Source organism: Trichosurus vulpecula, chromosome 3, assembly GCF_011100635.1.
Source record: "Trichosurus vulpecula isolate mTriVul1 chromosome 3, mTriVul1.pri, whole genome shotgun sequence".
NCBI lineage: Eukaryota > Metazoa > Chordata > Mammalia > Diprotodontia > Phalangeridae > Trichosurus > Trichosurus vulpecula.
The window spans coordinates 114,533,941-114,556,293 of record NC_050575.1 but is presented as its reverse complement, the minus strand read 5'-3'; the positions used below and the strand labels follow the sequence as shown (position 1 = coordinate 114,556,293).

General features: G+C 45.0%; 1 protein-coding gene across 1 annotated transcript in view; it reads left to right on the top strand.

Moving 5' to 3' along the window:
* Positions 1 to 7,402: 7,402 nt before the first annotated feature.
* ANGPT4 (angiopoietin 4) overlaps positions 7,403 to 22,353 on the top strand; it is a 67,754-nt gene continuing 52,803 nt past the window's right edge. The window contains exon 1 of the mRNA XM_036751699.1: positions 7,403 to 7,702. Within this exon, the coding sequence (XP_036607594.1) occupies positions 7,403 to 7,702 (300 nt within the window). The remainder of the gene's footprint in view (positions 7,703 to 22,353) is intronic.

The following is a 22,353-nucleotide window of genomic DNA, read 5'->3' as shown; positions in this document are numbered from 1 at the left end:
ATCTTTCTACTTCCCTCAAATTATTCAAAGCATATGTTTAGGAAAACCTTAGTACAGTGCCAGGCACATAGTAAGCATTTGATAAATACTTATTGATCTTAGACGTGAGCTGAACCTAAGTTTTAGGCAAGTTTTCCCTAGGATATGTAAAGAGACAAAGAATAAGAGAAAACAGAGCCCGACCCTTCTTTTAGGTAGTCAGGCTCACTCAGGTTGGCATAACCAGATCTAGAGTTGAGAGAGGCCCCTTGGTCCCCTCTTCCCACCGGGGCCCAGTCTTATCATGGTTATTAAATTGATATTGATCAAGTACCTTAAAGTTTGCAGTATATACATATATATATATATATATGTGTGTGTGTGTGTGTGTGTATATACTTTATATATACATACCTAGTATATGCATATATATACTTTATGTATATTATATATATATTAGGTATATGTGTATATATACATATATATATACACACACATATATATACTTTACTAATTTGGTGCTCCCAACAACTCTGTGACTTAAGAATCAAGATATTGTTATCCCTATCACACAGATGAGGAAAGAGTCATACAATGTGGGTCTGAAACAGGATTTTAACCCAGATCCTCCAGCCACAAATCCCGTCCCTCTATCCACTATGCTATATCGCATTTATCCAGTACCAGCAGCTTCTTCACAAGGAAATTTTCACATAACCATATGTAACTCCTGTCCCAAGGCCCACTGGAACTTCCTCCTTATTGGTGGAGATGAAGGGCCTGCTCTACATGCAAAGTAGGGTGGAGCTGGTGAGAGGTGAGAGCTCTAGCCTCCACCAGTCCCCCTTAGGGATTCTAGGGGGCGGTGTCTGGGGGACTGGTCAAGCTTCAAGTCTTCTGCAAGTGTTAAGACACTCCAGGTTCTCCTGGCTTCTAACTTCAAGAGGAAAGTTGGAAGGAAGAGACAACCCCAGTTCAGGTTGCTGAAGAAAAAGAAATGGGAAGACATGAGAGGAGTGGGCAAGCTCTATCATGTCCCTATTTCCAGCTTGTTACTCTAGAGATTTCAGGGAGTCTCCCCTTGAGTGAGATCCAAGTGCCCTCTCTTGGTTGAGCTGAGTTACCTGCTTCCAGTGGGAGAGAGCGTTCCCTCTGTATTGTCTGGTATATATTCTTCTGTGTAGACTTTCTGCGATTTCCGTTTTACTATTATTCAGATAAAGGGTTTCTTTGCTATTTGCTATATGTGTTCATTTGCTATGTGTATGGAACTGATATTAGGAGGGGACAGGGTCAAGCTTTGGATATAGAGCTTGGGTGGTAGCTGCTTCTCCCCTCACCAATGACGAAGCAAACAAACCCAATCATATCCCCTAGATGAACAGTATTTAAGGAAGCAGATAGATATACTTCTAGCCCAGTACCCCATCTCTCAGAGGAGAGCAGAGCTAGCCTCCAGCCCCAACCTCCTCCTTCCCCTCCTGGCAGGAACGAAAGTCTCCCCTGGAGAAGGGTGAGGGGAGAAGAGGCTGGAGATGTCTACTCTGCCTCCCTTCAAGACATACACAAGGACCAAGTCCTCACTACATGTGGAGCCTCACTGCACAGGACACCTCTGCTGTCCACACTTTCTCCCTGGATTGCAAAACTAGAAGCAATGGACAAAAGTTGCAGAGGATTGGGTTTTGGCTCCAGAAAAAATGCTTTAACACTAAGAGCTGGTAGAAAGTGGAATGTGCTGGAGTGGGGGAGGGGAGAGAGCCATTGTCCCCACCATTGAAGGTCTCTAGTGATCACTTGTCAGGGATGTTGTAAAGCGATCCTCCTTCAGGGAAGCTGGTGAACTAGATGCCTTCTAAGACCCCTCGTAGCTCTGATTCTAGGAGGTGGTTGGCTTTTTGGTTTGTTTGTTTATTCATCTTCTCCCATGGGGTTACAGTCCTTAAGTCAGAAGTGGCTTCTCTTTTCTCTTCCCTTGTTGCTGGCAAAGCAAAGACTACAGCCAACCCCCAAGCATCCTGCCCAGGTCAAAACACCATCAAAGTTTGGGAAACAGGAGGAAAGAAACAATGCCAAACACCAGGGTCGGCTCCCTCTCCGTGAAAACAAGCAGAGAGAAATTTCCGCTTCAGCCCAGCTGGCAGGGAGCAAGAGGCAGCCGGCCACCCAGGAGAGAATCCAGGCCTTCCCATTAACCTCCTCAGCTCCTCCCCAGGAGGATACGGCACTGTGTCTGGAGGCAGGAAAACAGGAGTTCAAATCCAGCCTCAGACACTTGCTAGTTCACAGGGTTGTTGCGAAAATCAAATGAGACAATATTTGTAAAGCACTGAGCATGGTGCCTGGCATACAGTAGGTGTTTAATAAATGTGCATCCTCTCCTTCCCTCCCCTAGATACTGATCTGACCCTAGGCAAGTGACTCACCCTCTGTCTGCCTCAACACTAATAACGCCTACCTCACAGGGTTGGTGTGTGGATCAAATAAAATAATATTTGTAAAGTACTGAGCACAGTGCCTGGCACACAGTAGGTACTTATTATGCTTATTCCCTCCTTAGGGACAAGCACAGCGTTGAAGCCAACGAGTGTTAGTGGTCTTCCTGGGCACAGCCAGTGGGACCAGAAAGGTGGGGTGTCACCGATTGTTGTGGGGATCCCCTTCCTTGCATAGTATGACAAAACACACACACAGACACACACACACACACACACACACACACACAAGCGCGCGCCTGGCCTACTAGTCTCTGCTCTGCTGCTAACTCATTGTGGGACCTTGGGCAAATCGTTGAACTGCATTAGGCCCTGATTTTTCCATCTGGATGCTAGAAATGCTACTGTCCTACTTCGAATTCACAGGGATATCACCGAACTTGAGGGTGGCAAAGCATGTGGAACTGGTTTGAAAAATATAACACATTAGTCAAATTTTAAATGCTATATAGTTTGTCGTTACTTACATAATTGTAGATACCAATGCCTACACTGAATGAGAGCAGTCTAGGCTAGACTAAGCTATAGTGGAAAGAATCCTGGTGCGAGAGGACTCGGGTTCAAATCCCGCTATTGACACTGTGTGACCTCAGGTACTTAGTCACTTGGCCGGTCCAGGCCTGAGTTTCCTCATCTGTAAAATGAAGCAATGCCCTCTGGGAGTCCTTCCAGACTTGGATCTGTTCTCCTGTGAAAAGTCTGCCGTTGCTTCTTGCTGCAGACCTCATTGGCCTCTCCTAAGCTCTTACATACTGTTGTAGATGAAGACCTAGCCTTGGAGCCAGGAGACCTGGATTTAAGTCCTTCCTCTGATCTTCTGGTATAACCTTGGAGAAGTGACTTAACAGGTCCGTAAGCATCACTCTAATAATACTCTAAGTTAGGGAGAAGTTGCCTGTAAGTAGAGGTAGAATTAAGTTCCCTCATTTGGGAGTTCCCTAGACTAAAAAACTATTGGTCCATCCCCTCTCCCTCTCCCTATAATAATCCTACATTTGTTCAGTGTCTAGGCCTTGCTTAGAACCCATTATCTTTCCCACCAAACCCATCCCATCTCCTAACTTCTCTATTTCTGTTGAGGGCACCACCATTCTCCCATGACCCAAGTCTTCAACCTAAGAGTCATCCTTCAGGGGCAGCTAGGTGGCGCAGTGAATAGAGAACCTGCCCTGGAGTCAGGAGGACCTGAGTTCAAATCCAGCCTCAGACACTTGACACATTCAGTAGCTGTGTGACCTTGGGCAAGTCACTTAACCCCAATTGCCCTGCCTTTCCCCCTCAAAAAAAAAAAAGAAGAGTCATCCTTCTTCACTCTTCACTCTAATTCATCCACCCCAAACAGATGCCCAGTCTCATCAATGATACCTCATCAATATCTCTCCTATCTGTCCCCTTCTCTTGACTCACACTATAATCCCCTTGGTCCAGACTGTTGTAATACTTTCAGCATTGTTCCCCCTGCAAGGGAGAGAGGCAGCTAGATTGCACATGGATAGCAAACTGGGGCTGGAGTCAGGAAGATTTGAGTTTAAATCCAGCCTCAGACACTTACTACCTGTGTGACCCAGGGCAAGTCAATCTGTTTGCCTCAGTTTCCTCATCTGTAAAAAACAGGGATAATAAAAACACCTATCTCCCAGGGTTGTTGTGAGGATCAAATATGATAATGTCGAAAAGGGCTTAGCACAGTGTCTGGCACACAGCAGATGCTTAATAATCTCTCATTTTCTTCTTTCCTTGACCTGCATCCAGTCCCCGCCCCCCCCCACAACATCTTAATATTATGATCTCAGAGGCTCTCTAATGCAATCTCCTCATTTTGCAAATGAAGAAACTGAGATTAAGAGAGATTAATTTCAGAACTGAATTTTTAAAAGGCAAGAGGAGGGCACAATGCCGATCATTTACAAAGGTTTCTATCCAAAACAGAAACTGTGGATAGCAGAGGTGAAGGCCTCCCTGTGCATGTAGCAAGGACGTGGTCCTTGTGTTTGTCTTGAAGGGAGGCAGGGTAGCCATCTCCAGCTCCTTCTCCCCTCACCCTTCTCCAAGGAAGACTTTCTTCCATCTTCCACAAGCTGTCATATTAATATTCTGATCATGGCATTCTTGTGCTCAAGCATCTTGAGTGGTTCCTTCCCTTCAAGATAACATACAAATTCTCTTTGCCATTTTAAGTCCTTCCCAATCTAGCCCCAGTCTATTTTTCCAGGATGATTGCATATTACTTTCTCTCACTCTAAGCTCCAATCAAAGTGGCTCACCAGCAGCAACATCCCATCTCCCACCTTCACACCTTCAGCCTGAAGTTAAATGATTACAAAATGGCCTGGTCTGAAGAGACCTCAGAGGCCATCTGGTCTGACCTTTGAATTGGCTGCCACTCCCCACCATGCCCAGAAGGCTCTCCTCGCTCCCCTCTGCTCCCCTTCAAAGGACCTTTCTTGATTCTCCGAGATTTTAGCTCCCTCCACCTCCCAGTCCCCCTTAACTGTGTTCATTTTGTGTACATCTTTTATTTACTCCTCTCTGAACAGGTAGCATTCCTCCAATTAGAACCCAAGTGCCATGGTGACGAGGACGATCTCACTTTGTATCCTCAAGACCTAGTGTAGTGCTTGCCATGTAGGAATAGATTAATAAATGTTTGTTGATTGATTAGTTGGTTGGTCATCCTTCACAGAAGCAAAGAATGATAGGATTTCAGAGAGATCGTTAGAAGGTGGTGTAGTGGATGATAGAGTGCTGGGCCTGGAAAAAGGAAGACCTCCATTCAGATCTGTCCTCCAGGCACTTAATAAGTTGTGTGACCCTAGACAAGTCATTAAGCCTCAGTTTCCTCATCTGTAAAATGGGATTAATAGTAGCCCCTATTTCCCAGGGGTTTTGTGAGGGTCAAATAAGATGATAATTATAAAGCACAGTGCCTGGCTATATAAATGCTGTTGTTTCTGTTGAGTCCTTCAGTCCCATCTGATTCTTCGGGAATCCATGGATCATAACCCGCCAACACTGTCCATGGGGTTTTCTCGGCAAAGATACTGGAGTAGTTTGCCATTTCCTTATCCAGTGGATTAAGGCAGATGGAGGTCAAGTAACTTGCCCAGGGTCATATAGTTTGTAAATGTCTGAGGCCAAATTTCAACTCAGGTCTTCCTGACTCCAGGTCCAGCACTCTAGCCACTGAACTACCTCACTGCCTCCATATAAACGTTCGCTATTATCGTTGTCATTAATAAGATCAAATGAGATATTTGTAAAGTACTTAGCACAGTATCTGGTACATAGTAGATACTTAACAAATGCTCATTTCCTTCTTCCTATAAAGGACCTTGGAGATCAACTAATCGAACCCTCTCACTCATGTAACAGATGAGAAAACTGACACTCAGAGAGATATAAAGTGACTTGCTCAAAATCACACAAAAAGTAAACAAAAGAGCCAGCTACCAAACCCAGAACTTATGACGACAAGCCCAGTCCTCTATCCACCCAATGTCACTTCCTCAATATACAGCATTCTACATTTTTTCCCAAGACACTTCCTCATCCAACACACCTGTGAAAGAGGCAGGACGGGGATCAAATGTGTCCTCATTTGACAGAGAGAGAAACTGAGGCCTTGATGGGGGATGAAGAAACTGATGGCCAGAGTGGAGCAGTGATTTTCAGAAGTTCACACAAGTCAGACTCAAATCTGTTCTGTTGCCTCCCCACCTCCGTTTCTACTGAACCTCTCTGGCTCCCTCATTTCAGTCTTGCATCCCCACAGCTGGAAGCACAAACGATCTTCACAAAAAACTGCGTTATGTATGACCAGCGCGGATTAGCCAAGGAATCATCTTCTCCTTAAAGTCTCTTTCCGTAACCCTCCCCAGGTCCAGCTGGTCCTGATCACACAATGATTTCCTGGGTTGTGTCCATGGTGTGAGGAGAGTAGGGGAGGAAGAGCTGGGGATCTGACCTGGGGTTCAAGCCTCTTCTCTCCAAATTGTTTTCTCCCTACATAGACATTGTAAAAAAAAAAAGCCTCCTTCCCTCCTCCCCCCCCCCAAAAAATATTTTCTCTTGGGGTCATTCCAGTTCTGGGCCAATAGGTGGCCAGCCAGATTAATGCTAAGCAAGAGCAGGGTGAAGTTGGTGGTGGGGTAAGAAAGCCCCAGAGTGGTGGAGGAAGGGGAGAAGTTGTGTGAGTAGCGGGGAGGGAGGTTGGGGGGGGGGAGAAGAGAGGGGAGGAGGAGGGAGGGAGGGAGTGGAGGAGGGAGGGGATGAGTGGGGAAGGGAGGGGGAGGGAGGTTGAAATTTGATCTCTGAGCTCTGGCAGTGGAGTTGGGGGGAAGAAAAGAGAGATTTTGGGTTGGTGTGTTTGTGGTTTTTTTTTTTCCTTACTGGGATACGCGGCCGGGTAGAAAGGGGACGGGGTGGGGTGGGGGGGGGCGGCTGTTAGTTAAGAGGACTTATAGGAGCGGAGGAGAGAGGAAGAGACTGCAGAGCAAGGGAGTGAGGGAGGAAGGAAGGGGAAGATGAGGAAAGAATAGAGGTGAAGGGAGGGTGGGGGGAAGAGGGGGAGTGTTGGGGGAGAGGAAGCAGCTTCGGTATTTAGAGCGAATATAAATAGCCTAGCTGTGTGGTTCCCAACCACAGCCTCCCTGAACATCTCTGCCGGCAGGGTTCCTCAGCTGTCTGTCTGTCTGTCTGTCCATCTCCCCAACCTGACCAGGGACAGAAAAGAGCAGCCTGACCAAGCACAGGGGAGACCCATGAAAGGTTTTTAACTGTGCCACCTCCCTAACACATACATACCTCTACATACACAAATACACACCTACTCACACTTAGACATACACACACACATATCAATACACACACACATTCCACATAGACACATAACGTCACATTCCACAACCTGGGAGGCCCTGAGCCAAACCATGCAGACCGGCACTTTCCTCCTAGTCCTAACCACTGTGGCCACAGTGAGCGCCCAGAGGAGGAGGGCCGAGGGCAATGCCCATCGCCGGTCCCATCGGGTCCAGCACGGTCAGTGCAGCTACACGTTTGTCCTGCCGGAACCTGAACCATGCCCACCAGGGCCAGAGGCCTTTGGCAGCAGTGCCAACACCCTGCAGCGGGACTCCCCGGCAGAAGCACTTCGGGGGAGTGATTGGTCAGTCCAGAGGGTGCAACAGTTAGAGCGAGTTCTGGAGAACAACACCCAGTGGCTGCTGAAGGTGAGTTGGGGGAAGGGCATGGGGGGGCGGGGGGAGGGGAAGCCTGCTTGGAGGAGGAAGAGGTGATGTGGACCCTCAAGGCCATGGGGCCGGTCTGGGCAGTTTTAGGGCCCTTGGAAATCTGGAGTCTCCTTCCACCGTCATTAATAGATAAGAAATCAGACCAGAGCAAAGGGGAAAGAATAATCCTAGTCATCAAATGTTGGTGATGGAAGGTCCTCAGGAGAGTCAGTTTGGTGCAGTGGAAAGAATCAGGAGACCCAGGTCCGAGTCCCTATGTGACTGCTTCCTAATTTTGTTCCTTTGGGCAAGTCCTTTCTCCTCTGGGAGCCTGAGATGCCGTTTGCAGAAATCAGGATTTGAAAGGAAGCGGGGAGACATGACAGCTCCTGGCAAGTATGTGGAGGCCTGTCATGCAGAAGAGAGATTCTGCTAAGTCCCAGAAAGTAGCTATGGGAGCAAAGGGTGGAAGGACCAGAGAGGCAAATTTTGGTTTAATGTAAGGAAATGCCTCCTAACCATTGGAGCTGCCCAGAAGTGGAGGGGGCGGGGGGAGGGGGCGGGCAGTGGGCGGGGTGTGGGGAGGGAGTGGAGTGAAGGGTATCCAATCATCGGAGGTCTTCCAGCAGGGGATCCAGGGCCACGTGTCTGGGAATTCTTGCTCAGGTAAGGAGTGGACAAAACCGTACCTGAGCTTCCTTCCATCTTTGGGATTCTGCGAGCCAGGGATTCAGAGTTTCTGTGATTCTTAAATTGGCTGACGATTCACATTGTACCGACCTCCCTTGGTGGTGAGGAGAGCTCTGTAAAGAGGAAAGCTGTAGAAATGTGAGCTATTCTTGCCATTACCGCCATCAACATAAAACACTAGCACTGCCAGAGACTTTATAGAGCATCTTGTCCAAACCCTTATTTTACAGATGTGCTCAGATCGAGAGGGGAAGTGACTTGTCTAAGCTCACATAGGGAGTCAGTGACAGAGCTGAAGCTAGAAACCAGGTCTCCTGTGTCCCAGCTTGGGGCACTATCGACTGCATCCTGACCAAATAGGATCATTCCTATGTTTATTTTCTTTAATATAGTCCCTAAAGTTTATTTACAAAGCACTTTCTTCACAACAACCCTGTGAGATACGGTAGTTCTAGGATCATTCACCCCATTTTACAGATTTATAGCAATGGGATTTTTGTCATTCAATTTAATTCAATAAACATTTTTAAAGCATCTGCTACATAGTAGGGCCTGTTTTCAGTGTTGGATAGATCAGATACAGCCCTGCTGTAGACAATAGAGTGCCAGGCTTTGGAGCCAGGAGGACCTGGGTTCCAATGCTACTTCTGCCTGTGGACAAGTTCCTTAACCTCTCCGAGCCTTAATTTCTTCACCAGTGGAAAAAAAAAAAAAAAAGAGGAGGAGGGGGATGTTTAGACTAGATTGCCTCTAAGGTCCCTTCCAGCTCCAAACCTATGATTCCTATAATCCAATTAGGGGAAGAGTGAGTACACAAATAAAGAATACTAGGGGGAGAGAGATAAGTGCAGAGAAGAGAGCCAAGGAATCTGCTCTGTGGAATTTGAGACAGGAAAGACCCTGGGGGAAGGTAGGAGGATCAGGGAAGACATCACAGAGGAAGTCACACATAAGTTGGGTCTCAAAAAAATGGAGGGAAACGTAAGATTATAATCACTCGTCTATAAGATGAGGCCCCGGGAAGGGCAGTGGCATGGCAGGGACCAGAACCCTGCATCTCCTGGCATCAGTCCAGGATTCTCCCTGCCACATTCATTGCAGAGACAGCATGGTATCTCACCTCTGACCACTGATAAGTCACCTAGCCTCTCTGCACCTGAATCCCCTCATTGTAAAATGAGGTTAAGATTTTCAGTGACTGCTTCACCGAATTATCTTGAGGCTCAGATAAGATGCCCTGGAAAATGCCCTGAAGACTTTATAACTACTACATGGATGCTGCTATTCACCTATCCAAGGACCAGTTATTAAGTACTGAATGTGTTCAGGACGCTATGGTTAGCAGCAGAGAAGTTAAAAAAAGATCATCAAAGAAGTGGGCCGTACCCTCACAGAGCTTCCCCGGGTAACCAGGGGGCATAGGACACAAACACAAACATACAAGATTGTACAGTGAATGTGACATAGAAGGTAGTGAGAGATCCAAAGAGGCCTTTAGGATGGAAAGATCATTTCTGATGGATTAAGGAGCGAATGAGATGAGAAGATTTCGAAAAGCAGAGATGGAGGTAGGGAGGGAAGAAAAGGAAAAAAGGCATTTTAGGCATAAGAAACTGATTGAGCAAAGGAGAGGGGGGTGGGAGGACATATAAAATGATTTTGAGCGGTCCATGGTGGAGCAGGAAAGGTATCTCAGAATCCCAACCACATCTCAGCGTTGGAAGGTCCCTTAGAGTCAGCTAGTCCAACTGACACCTACGACATCCCCAAAGTGGCCTTTTCTTGAAGACCTCCAATGACAGGAAGCTCACTACCTTCTTTGACAGCCTGTTCCACTTTCGGATAGCTCTAGTTTCAAATGATAGCCCTTCACACGCTCAAAAACCCTTCCCATGCACCCACCACCACCACCAAGTGTCCTCTTCCACAGATTAAACATTCCCCGCTACTTTAGCCATTCCTCATATGATGGGATCCCAAGATACTTCACCATTCTGGTTGTCCTCCTGTGGACCCTCTCCTGTGAACGTTTGTCAATCTCACTCTTAAACTGTAGCCCTTAAAACTGAACAGAAATGGGCCTATCACCTCCCTTATTCTCCACAGTATTCACTTCTTAAGGCATCGCAATAGTGTTTTTGTTTGCTTTCTTAAACTATTGATCCATGCTGAGCTTGGAGTCCGCTAAGACCCTCCCCCGCCGATCTTTTTCATACAAACTTCTACCTCACCATGCCTTTCCCATCTTGTGCTTATGAGATTAACTGAATCACATTCTCCAAAGTGCTCGTTCCAAACCTTTTCTTCTCTCCTCAAAACTCTGATACCACCCTTTCTCCACTTCTCAGTGGAGTACCCCACAATTTATTTTCTGGTCAGTAACACCTTATTATTCACTTGTGAGTCTTATCTTCACCCCCTCAGAGAACCCTCTTACAACTTGAAAGAAATAACAGAGAGAAGTTTATTTGTCGACCTTTTAATCATTCATTTCAAGTGAGGCATAACACAAAGAGATATAAGTTAGCCAAAAATATTTGCCCTTTCTATAGAGGAGATCTGGAATAAAGCCATAATCAAAGAAGGATTCCCTGTGGATTATGAGGTCCTCCAGATGTTTCTGTTTATGGATGATGTATTGATTTCAACAGAAACATTGTTAGAACATTGCAGAACCTCCTAAATGAGACACATAATCAATTAAAAGAATTGGCCTAAACATCCACGCAGGAAAAACAAAATGGATGAAGATGCCCATTGTCAAAGTTATGATATCAGTTAGAACTTATCCATGGATGTTATATGTACATATATAATATATATATGCAGATATACATACTCTGTATTAAACATATATATATATATATATATATATATATATATATATACACTGTCCTAAAAGGCTTAATGCAGTTTTCTGTTATTAAAAACTTAAAACTGAACTAAGCCTTTGGGACACCCTGTATAATATTATACATATATACATATGTTATGCACACATACATAAACAAACAATTAGTTGGACCTAGAATTGAACCTGAGTAGAAACCAGGCCAGACTGCCTCTGGGAAATTGCAGAGTTCTTTTAATTACCCTAAGCTTCTCCCTGGAACAAAGGTCCATCTTTAGACTTTAGTGTTGTTCTATGGCTACAACTCAAGGAGCACTACAGTCTCCAAACAATTAGAGCTGTGGTTGACCCACAGGGCAATGGAGAAGCAAATGAGGGACGTGAGTAGGCCGTGACACATTACAAATGAAGAATTATGAAAGGGAAGCAATATAGAGAGTGTCATCAGGGAGATGTAGGAGATGGGCTCCAGAGGGCACTCTTATTCCCAGCTCAGTTTCCCACAATCCACCTGCTCCATTGGCATATTAGCTGAGTCATGAGAAAGTGAGGAAGGTGCCTAATGTGTGGAATGGACTGTGGGGGTGAACTGATGAAAAGCCATGGATGAAGGCTGCCCAGGATGGACAGGCATAAACAGGGTGTGATCTGTGAGACCCTTGAAAATAGAGACATCTTTTGCTTTTCTTTGTATCATCCACAGTACCTGGAACACAGGTTCAGTTGTTTCAGTTGTCTCTGACTCTTCGTGACCCATTTGGGGTTTTCCTGGCAAAGATACTGCAGCGGTTTGCCATTTCCTTCTCCAGCTCATTTTACAGGTGAGGAAACTAAAGCAAACAGGGGTAAGTGACTTGCCCAGGGTCACCCAGTTAGTAAATGTCTGAGGCCAGATTTGAACTCAGGAAGATGAGTCTTCCTGACTTCAGGGTTGGTACTCTATCCACTGCCCCACTCTATCCCCAGAACATAGTAGGCACTTAAAAAATTCTTGTTGACAGAATGACTGAGGGAAATACCCACACTGATAAAAACACTAGATATTTTTGAGTATATTAGGTCTATCTCATCCCAAGTCAAGAATCTGTTATTTCAGAATTTTACTCAATGGTATAGAAATCCAAGGGGCAGCTAGGTGACATAGTGGATAGAATACCGGGCCTGGAGTCACAAAGATTCATCTTCCTGAGTTCAAATCTGGCCTTAGACACTTACTAGCTGAGCAAGTCACTTAACCCTGTTTGCCTCAGTTTCCTTATCTGTACAATGGTCTGGAGAAGGAAATAGCAGACACTACTGAAACAACTGAGCAACAACACAGAAATCCAGTCTGCTCCGACATCTTCTGTTTATGTTCTAAATCTGCCTTTACCTTCTAAAACCTTTGCCTTCAATCAGCTGAAGAGACGAGAAAAGCTTGCTACGTACCTCACGTCTTCCATTCCTTGCTAACAACTGCATAGTCCTTAGTTATGCTTCCTGGATTCCTTCTAACAGTATCATTTGTCCTGCCGTGAATAGCGAGGAGTCGTGTGATACCATGAGTCATTAACTATTAATATCAGGTAGTAATATATCAGATTCTTAAGGCTCTGAATGGCTGGCGTTTTTAAACTTGAATTTTACTCAGAAGTCATGAGAGAGTCACTGATGATTTTTTTTTTTTAAGCAAGAGGGAGTGGGCCAGATGTATGTATGTATACGGGCAATGATTCTTAGCAGTAGTATGAAGTCTGGTTTGGAAGGTGTGCTGAGTGGAGGTGGGAGGGAACCTCTTCAGATGTTATTCCAATAGTCCTGGTGGACGGTAAGAAGACCTACACAGCAGTGGGTGGGGTGGGGATGGTAATGGGAATAGAGAGTAAGGAGCAGACGAGAAAAGCTGTGGTGGTCGAATCGGCTGGAATGAGGGACGATTTTGGATATGAGAGGTAAGGCAGCCAGAAGAATAAAAGGTAACCTCAAAGTGACAGACGTGGGAGAATGTGTGATTGATGGTGGCACTGACAGGAACACAGAAGTCAGATGGAGGAAGTGTCTTATATGTCATAAGGATGCAATACGTTTTGTTGAATTAAACTGAATTTGTTGAACGATGTGTTTTAGACATTTCCTTAAGGGAAATAGTATGGTATAGTAGAAAAATTGCTGAACGTGGAGTCAGATCCTGACTCTACTGCTTAGGTAACACTTAGGTGACCCTGGGCAGGCCATTAACCTCTCTGGACCTCAGTTTCCTCATATGTCAAATGAGGGAGTTTGACTAGATGGCTTCTAAAGTCTTCTTCAGCTCCAAGTTTATGATCTTTTGACCTCAAGACTACTGAAGAGCCTAGCTGAACCCCCTGACATCTCTTGGTTGGAGGGGGAGAGGAGTGAATGCAGCTTCAGCTCTTGTGTGTGGTGAGAAATATTACCTCCATGTTTCAGTAGATGTTTTCTTATTGACAGGGAGTCTGCCTTTGACACTGCTGATGCCTTCCTCTCCTCCCAGACACTTTCTCATCTCTGGATATTTTTTAAAATTTATTTTATTCTGAACTTATTAAGAAATAAAACAAGTCTTTCCATTACGTAATAGAACAATAATTTTTAAAAAGAAGATCACATGTGAAACTGCAAATCTATTGTGTAAAGCTTGATGTTCCTTTTAAATATTTAATCGAGTTACCATGTAACTTTTTCCCCTTTTTTCCCTCCCCCCATCCCCACCCCAGAGATGGCTACCATTAGACATAAATATGTATTTACATGTAAAATCACTCTCTACATACTTCTATTTATCACTTCTTTCTCTGGGTGCAAATAGCATCTTTCTTCATAGGTCCTTTGTAGTTGACGTGAGTTTTGAGGGTTTTGTAACACTGTTTGTCCTTCATTCTGCTGTACCTGCCTGACCACTCCTCAGTATCCTCTGAATTTTCCTTACCATGGGTCTCCCTCAAGGCTCTATCCCAGGCCATTGACTCTTTCCCCCTACACTATCTCCCTTGGTGATCTCGTTGTCTCTCCTAGGTCCAACTATCATCTCTATGGAGATGATTCCCAGATCTATACACACAGCCCTAGTAGCCTCTTTCCTGAACTCTAGCCCTCAATCACAAACTGCCTATTGGACATTTCTAAATAGATTCTCTATTGTTTAATGCCACGTTCCAAATCAGAACCCAATCTGGTCTATTTTCATGTCTCTCTCTGCCCCCTCCAACACTCCCCCCCCGACACACACACAGATACACATACATACTCTCATGCTCTGTGTCTCTGTCTGTCTGTCTCTGTCTGTCTGTCTGTCTCTCTCTCTCTCTCCCCCTCTCCCCGCCCTGTCTCTCCTCTCTCTGTCTCTCTCTCCTCTTTCTGTCTCTCTCTCCCCTCTTTCTTTCTCTCTCTGTTTCTCTGTCTCTCTCTGTCTTTCTCTGTCTTTGTCTGTCTCTCTGTCTCTCTCTCTCTCTCCCTCCCTCATTAAACTCCAATGGCTCTCTATTACACCCAGGATCAAATATAAATCTCTCTCTCTTTGACATTCAGAGCTCTTCACCACTTGGCTCCTCCTGCCTTTCCACTCCTCTTGCATATTTCTCCCCTCCACACCCTTTACAATGCAGCCATACTGACCTATCTGCTATTTCTCACACATCCAACACTCCATTTCTCTGTGACTTTGCATGGGCCTAGAAACTTTTCCCTCTTCTCCTGGAATCCTTGGTTTTTCTCAAAACTCACTTCAAACGCCATGTTTTACAGCAGTCTAGTCCCCCCTCCCGCCAAGCTGCTGGCTCCCCCTCCTCTAAGGTTACCTTGAATCTACTTTGTATGTATCATATAGCATTATTGTCATTCAGTCATGTCCCACTTTTTGTGACCCCATGGACCATAGCATGCCAGGCCCTTCTGTCTTCCACTGTCTCCCAAAGTCTGTCCAAGCTCATGTTTGTTGAGCTATTTGTAGTTGTTCTCCACTCTACGTTGGACACCTTCCAACCTGAAGGGTTTATCTTCTGATATATCTCTTTTAGCATTTTAGTGCTATCCATGGAGGTTTTCTTGGCAAAGATACTGGAGTGGTTTGCCATTTCCTTCTCTGGTGGCTCAGTCACCTTTCGTCAGAACTCTCTGCTATGACTTGTCCAGCTCGGGTAACCCTGCATGGCATAACTCATAGTTTCATTGAGCTATGCAAGGGGAGGAAATGCTCAGAAATACAAGTTAGGATTCTTGTTCAGCCACCACAAGAGTATGCCGGCTTTCCATCATTTTTTGTTTCTTGCTCTCTAGAGCAAATATTTAGATAGCACATTCAGGTTTACAAATATCTCCTTTTATTCTCACAACAACCTTGGGAGGTAAGCACCATTATTATCCCCATTTTTGTACTTGAGGAAACAGAAATAGAAAGAGGTTAAATGACTTCCCCAGGGTCACACAGCTAGGTAGTACCTGAGGCCAGATTTGACAGATCTTCATGTCTTCAGGTCCAGCACTATCCAGGGTGCCACCCAGATGCCTTGACAAGCCTATCTCTTTTTCTGGTTATAAATCTCTCTGATAATGTCCTTTCTGCCCCTTCTTCTGTGCAACTGTGCCCTGGCAACATTTTGTAGTGCCTCCTGTCACCCACCACCCACACTGCCCTTTGGATGACCCACAGCTTGAATTCTTTGGAGACTGTGGTACTCTATGACTTGCAGCCTCACAGTAACCCTAGAAGAATGTTGATGTTAAAAAGATGGCCCTTTGTTTTAGGGAGAAGCTTGGGGTCATTACAAGCACTGCATAAATTTCCCAAAAGCAATTGAGCCTGCTCTCCTTCCAGAATCCCAGAATTTGAGAGTTGGAAGGGACTTTAACAGCCATCTACTCTGACTCACATATAATTCTATTTATTAAATCTTATTTAGTTCCGGACCTGGTTTGTTCTCCATCTGCTTTGTCTGTCCAAAATATGTGCACTGATAGACCAACTCTCTGGCTTGCCCATCTAGCTTCATATTCTAATGCGGTTTCCAAGACTCTTTGATATAGTTCCCTTTTCTGCTCTACCAACGCCCATGCTACTGTTCAAATCCATAACTATCTTGCCATCTATTCAAATCCATAGCTCCTCAACCAACATCAATGAATCCTTTCTCAGATCCAGCCAGATAACCATGAATTCAAAGCAAATACATTTAATGGAACAATAACTAGACAAAAACAGGCAACTGACTAAGTGGTACGAGCCTCATATCCACTACCAGATAACAGCTGTAGTCATAGGTACCACGCCAGGAGTGCTAATCTCAGCTTCCAGACACCATGCTGACTCCCAAACACAGTGAGAGGAAGATACATCAGTCACTCCCAGTCAACATGGCTCTATATGGAACTATTGGCTTCTCTGCCTGGAAGCCAGACAATCAGTGAAACCCCACACAGATCCTGAGAGTTCTGCTTCTCAGTATGGTGGCTATAAATGGTCTTGGGTTTACAGCTGACACAGCCATTGTTTACTTCCCGACTCTCTCTAACTAACTACCATTCTTATCTAGTGCCTTGTCCTTCATTAGACTTTCTGCCCGGTCTCTTATCATCACATCCATCCAACATTAGTAAAAGGGGAGGAAATGCTCAGAAATAGAAGTTAGCTTTCTTTCCTTTTCTAATTTGGACAAGGGAGGGCCCTGAAAGTCAGTCCACAAGTATTTTTGAAGTACCTACTATGTTCCAGACACTGTGGTAAGCCACGGGGATACAAAAAAAAAAATCCCTGCCTTCAACAAGCTTATATTTTATTGGGGGAGACAACATATAAACCACAAGGTACATACAAGATATATCCGGGAGAGATGGAAGGGATTTTGAAGGGGTGAGGAGGGAACACATCAGCAGCTGGGAGGGGTAGGTGGGTTTGAGCCGAGTCTTATAAGGCAGTCAAGGAGGCTAAAATGTTCAATTTGAGTTTAAGGGAACAGAGCATTCCAGGCATTGGAGGACTGCCCATTTATCCCACCTTGGTATGGTATGCTTAGGGAAGGGACAGCCCCCGAGGCTGAGTCCTGATCGTGTCAGCCCAGATCTGCTGAGAAAGCCCTTAGACCTCTTCAGAGACTAGATCTCCAGAACAGGATACATGGCATGAGTTATGAAGGATAGGGCAGAGAAGCCCCAGGAGACTGCCTTTGACATATCCACTCTAGAATGGTCTGTCTGCCCGGGGCAATGGAATATCTCTGTACCATATTTCTTGGAATTTTCCTCACAGGCACTACAGGCAGGGTGATCCGCATCCAGAATCCCTGCTTGCTAAGATCCTATAAATGAGGATGACTAGGGAGGCTAGGAGCAGCTAGGTGGCACGATGGACAGATTGCCAGGGTCAGAGTCAGAAAGATCTGAGTTCAAATCCAGCCTGTGTGTTTCTGGGCAAGTCACTTAACTGTTCTGCTTCAGTTTCTTCATCTGTAAAAATGAGCTGGACAAGGAAACGGCAAACCACTCCAACGTTTTTGCAAAGAAAACCTCAACTGAAGAGTTGGACATGACTGAAACGAGTGAACAACAATATAGACAGAATTCTTTCCCTGGGTGAAAGATTAGACTAGATACAAGATGTCAAACTCATGGCCCAAGTTGCTGCAAAATACCCTAATGCAGACAGAATGAGATTAAAATATAATTGGGAAATGTTAAATAAAAATACAGTACAACATACATAATGTTAATTTGTGGTTTTCTAAGTCAATATGAGGCATGCAGGGATCTGTTTCTATTTGAGTTTGACCCCACAGGACTAGATGACCTCAATGCTCCCTTCTAATTCTGACATTCTAGGATGTTATGGGCTCCAAGTCTCCCTTAGCAACCTGCTCCCACTTCCTATCAGCTCTGATACCCAAATCCATCTCCAAATATGGGTTCATTCATTTCAAAGCTAGTGGATAAAGTAGAGAGAAATCCTCTGGCAAATCCCTCAGTGACACCTAGGTGAGGCCACCTCTGCGGCATGCTAAGCCTAAACTCATCACATTCTATGCATTCCATATCTGGGGAGGGGGTGGAGGGTAGAGGAGGTCTCCCCAGCAAATAATAGAGACAGAGGGTGTTACTGCCAAACAGTCTATACTTAGGGTGACCCAGATTGTAGTGACCTTCAGGACCTTTCTAGCTTGATGTCCTTCTTCTGTAATCTATAGCCGTCCTGTTAGATTCTATGGTCCATAGCTATCCATGATGAGTCTAAGACCAAAATGTTGAGCCTCTGGGAACAGAAGGCCACCAAGCTACCTAAGGAGGGACAAACGGGCCTAGTTTGGAAACAGAGCAAGTTGAGGCTTCCATACAGATAGTAGTAGAAGAATAATCCCTGCTCTTCCAGCCTGGGTGAGATAGGATGACCCCATCTCAAAAATGAAAAAAAAAAAAGTCCAATAGGAAACTCACTAACTCACCATGCAGCTCACTCACTTATAGGACAATTGATGGGAAGTTCTTTCTTGTACTGAGTCCAAATCTGTTCCCCAGTGCTTGTCAATCCCAGTTCTGACGTCTAGGGTTAAGCAGAGTAAATGTAGACACTTCTCTCACCTGCCTTCCTTGTTTCTCTCACACCACTATTTTATCCATGTTCGAAACCTTGGAGTTTAGAGTCGTCTTCCTTTGTTTCTTTCCTTCTTTCCTTCCTTCCTTCTTTCTTTCTTTCTTTCTTTCTTTCTTCCTTCCTTCCTTCCTTCCTTTCTCTTTCTCTCTCTCCCTCTCTCTCTCTCTCTCTCTCTCTCTCTCTCTCTCTCTCTCTCTCTCTCTCTCTCTCTCCCTCTCTCTCTCTCTCTCTCTCTCTCTCTCTCATATGGGATTTATTTTTGTTGACAAATTATGTTTTAACACATCACATGAACCTCCAGAGTAGGTCCAGTTGAATCTCCCACAATGCATGATCCCTCCAAAGTTGCTTTAAATAATCAAAAAGAGCAATTGTGACTGATGGTCTCTACAACCTAGCACAAGAGTAGTTTTCCAATTACTAAAAGAAAGGATGAGTAAGCTTCATAAATTAGTAGCGATGTTGTTGGATGACAGGATTTAAGACCAGAAGGAATCTTAGAGATTACCTAGTCCAAATCCTTCATTTTCCTAATGAGGAAACTGAGGCCAGAGAGTGACTTACCCAGGACCACGGAGCTACCAAACAGAAGAGCTTGGATTAGAAACCAGCTGCTCTGCCTCCAAACCCAGGGTCTCCCACTCTACTGGATGCCTCTTCCATAGGCTACCCCCTTTGGAGATTTGAAAGTCAGATCACTTTCTATTCCATTCCATTGCATATGCTTTCCACTCCATTTTCTCATGGGCTAAACATCACCAGCTTCTTGCTTCTTGAGCCAACTCTCAACCTCCCAATGAGGAGCCCTGTGGTAGAACTTACAGTCATACCCAGGTTTCTTGACCTCAAACCTGGAGTTCTTTCTACTGGACCACACTGCCTCCCACCACCCTGCCTCCAGCTGATCAGGAACCCCTTCTAGAGAGCACCCTTTACTCCAGGCTTCTCTCTCAAGCCCTTCTCTCTCTACCCAAACCTTAGATCAGAACAAGTCTGAGAAATATATTTCTGCTAAAATGTATATAGTTCATAAGATTAAATACATTTCCCGAGGGGGATATGTGTCCCAACTCAAGAGACCCTGGACTTAACAACGGTGTAACCTGAGGCATCAGCAACAAGCTAGTAAAGATCATTAAATTATTTTTTTCCTTCATTGAGAAGTATATTTATTTTTTTAAATTATATTGAAAGCTTTTGGTTTTGTATCATCTATATGTCAACCAACATGACCCTTACATCTCCTCTTTCAGAAAGTCATCCCTTCTAACAAAGAGTAAAAAAGAGATAAGTCAAGTCAAAAAGTATTTATTAAGCACCTATTATGTGCCAGGCACTGTATTAAATGCTGGGGATACAAAGAGAGGCAAAAAACAGTCCCTGCCCTCAAAGTGCTCATAGTCTAATGGGGAGACAACATACAAGTACCTATGTCCATATAAGCGTAGGTAGGATAAATGGGAGGTGATGTCAGAGGGAAGGAACTAACATTAAGGGTGACGGGGAGAGTTCTTGCAGAAGGTGAGATTTGTAACTCGGACTTCAAGGAAGCAAGGGTGAGGAAACAGTTCAGCAAAACCAACCAATACATGAAAATAATCTGACGTGTATTCCATACCCATAGCCTCCTACCTCTGCAGAGAAGGAGAGATGCCTTAAGAAGTATATTTAATAATACTCATTCATCATGACATTAGAGCTTTAAAGGACCTTAGAAGTTATCCAGCTTCCCCCATCTCATATTACAGATGCGGAAACTGAGGGACAAGGCAAGGAGGAGGGACTTGCCCAGGGTCACACAGGTAGAAAGCGATAGGAACAATATTTAAGCCTAGTTCTTCTAACTTCGGAATGTTTTCCCAACACCATGACAGAAGACCTTCACAAGGCCCCTCAAGCCCTACCACCTTTGGTGGACACCATGGTTCCTATACTGGGTCTGCCTCCTTTGCTATCAGGGCATTTGGGGGAAAGATGAGGGAGATGGGGGCAAGGATAGGCCATTTTGGGGTGGCTCCTCTCAGGCCTGGGATCACCTAAGACTTTATGAGTTAGCAGAAGTTCCTAGCTAGTCCCCAGCTCCATGGCAGCATCCTTCCTACACTACATTTGGAAAACAAAAAGCTTCAGGGCATGGCATGGGGGCCACTTTATTTTTAGTATAATTCACAGCAGATTTTGTTGGACATTTTATCCTTTAGCCTTTACTCACCCCCCCACCCCGCCAGCCCCCTACTCTGTTTGCAGCCTTGAATGTTTCAGCAAGGACAGCCAAATTTGGGGATGACATTTTAATGGCTCCATTCTCATTCTACTAAAATTTTGGGAGATCCCCTTGGGAAACCAGAGCTTTCTGTACAGAGCTGGAGGCCAAGAACTGGCTCAGTTCCAGTGCTGTGACTAGCCTCCTTCAAGATCAGAAATGAAATCACAACCCCCTGAAGATCACCCTTCCTCCCTCTGGGACATGAGACCTCTCCTCGAGAGGCCTTAATTGGAGGCGACTCTCAACTTACAATGTAATTCTTCCCTGTGCCTAGGCCAGGGTGCTGCTACATCAGGAAACAGTGTGGAAGGGTGGAGAGAGCCAAGGGCTTAAAGTCAGAATGCTTCCATTCTGTTCCTGGCTCTGCAACGGACCTGCTATGTGACCTTTACCAAATCACCTCTCTCTTTGAGCCTCAGTTCCTCATCTGCAAAATGAAGGGGTTAGAGCAGATGGTCTCCAAGGCCTGTCCCTCCAAGCTCCTACATTCTAATAATGTGAGACTACCCCAATTGCCATTCCTTTGAATACAAGTGCCAGTGGCTTGAGATCTCATCTAAAAGGATCTCCCAAACCTGAGCATAAGCTTTAACTAGGCCAAGGCCCTTAGGGCTTTGCCTTATGGTGCTGAATTTAAATGGCACTAACAGAACTTTTAGGATTGCAATCATATAGAAACAATGGAACTCGGTGTCTAGGATAATTATTTAAAAGAAGAAGCCAGGATGAGTTCCAACCCTGCTCTGCTTCCCACCATCCTGGTCCCACCCCAAAGTCTCCTTAGCAGTTGCCTTGAGGGGTTCTCCCCAATTCAGAATAGCATCCCAACTAGCCCCCCTTTCCTTCAGCTGAGGGTACATCTTACGTCACCTGTCATAGACAAAAAAAAAAAATCCTAGTTACTGCTCTGGCCCGGACAAATAATAGCTAATATTTGTATAGGTTTTAAGGTTTGCAAAGTGCTTTCAATATGTTAACTCCTTTGACCCTCACAACAACCCTGGGAGGCATGCGCTATTATTATTATTATTAATTATTTTCATTTTACACATGAGGAAACTGAGAGAGCTTAAGCGACTTGCCCGGGATCACATGGCTATTGAGTGTTTGGGGCAAGAAGTGAACTCAGATCTTTCTAACTCAAAATCCAGCACTGTGCTAAATACCCCAAGGTGTGGGCCAAGAGCCATGAAGCCCGGGACAGAATCTTAGCCCAACCACTGACTTTCTGGGTTGATTTGCAGAAGTTCCTCTCCCTTTTTTCTAAT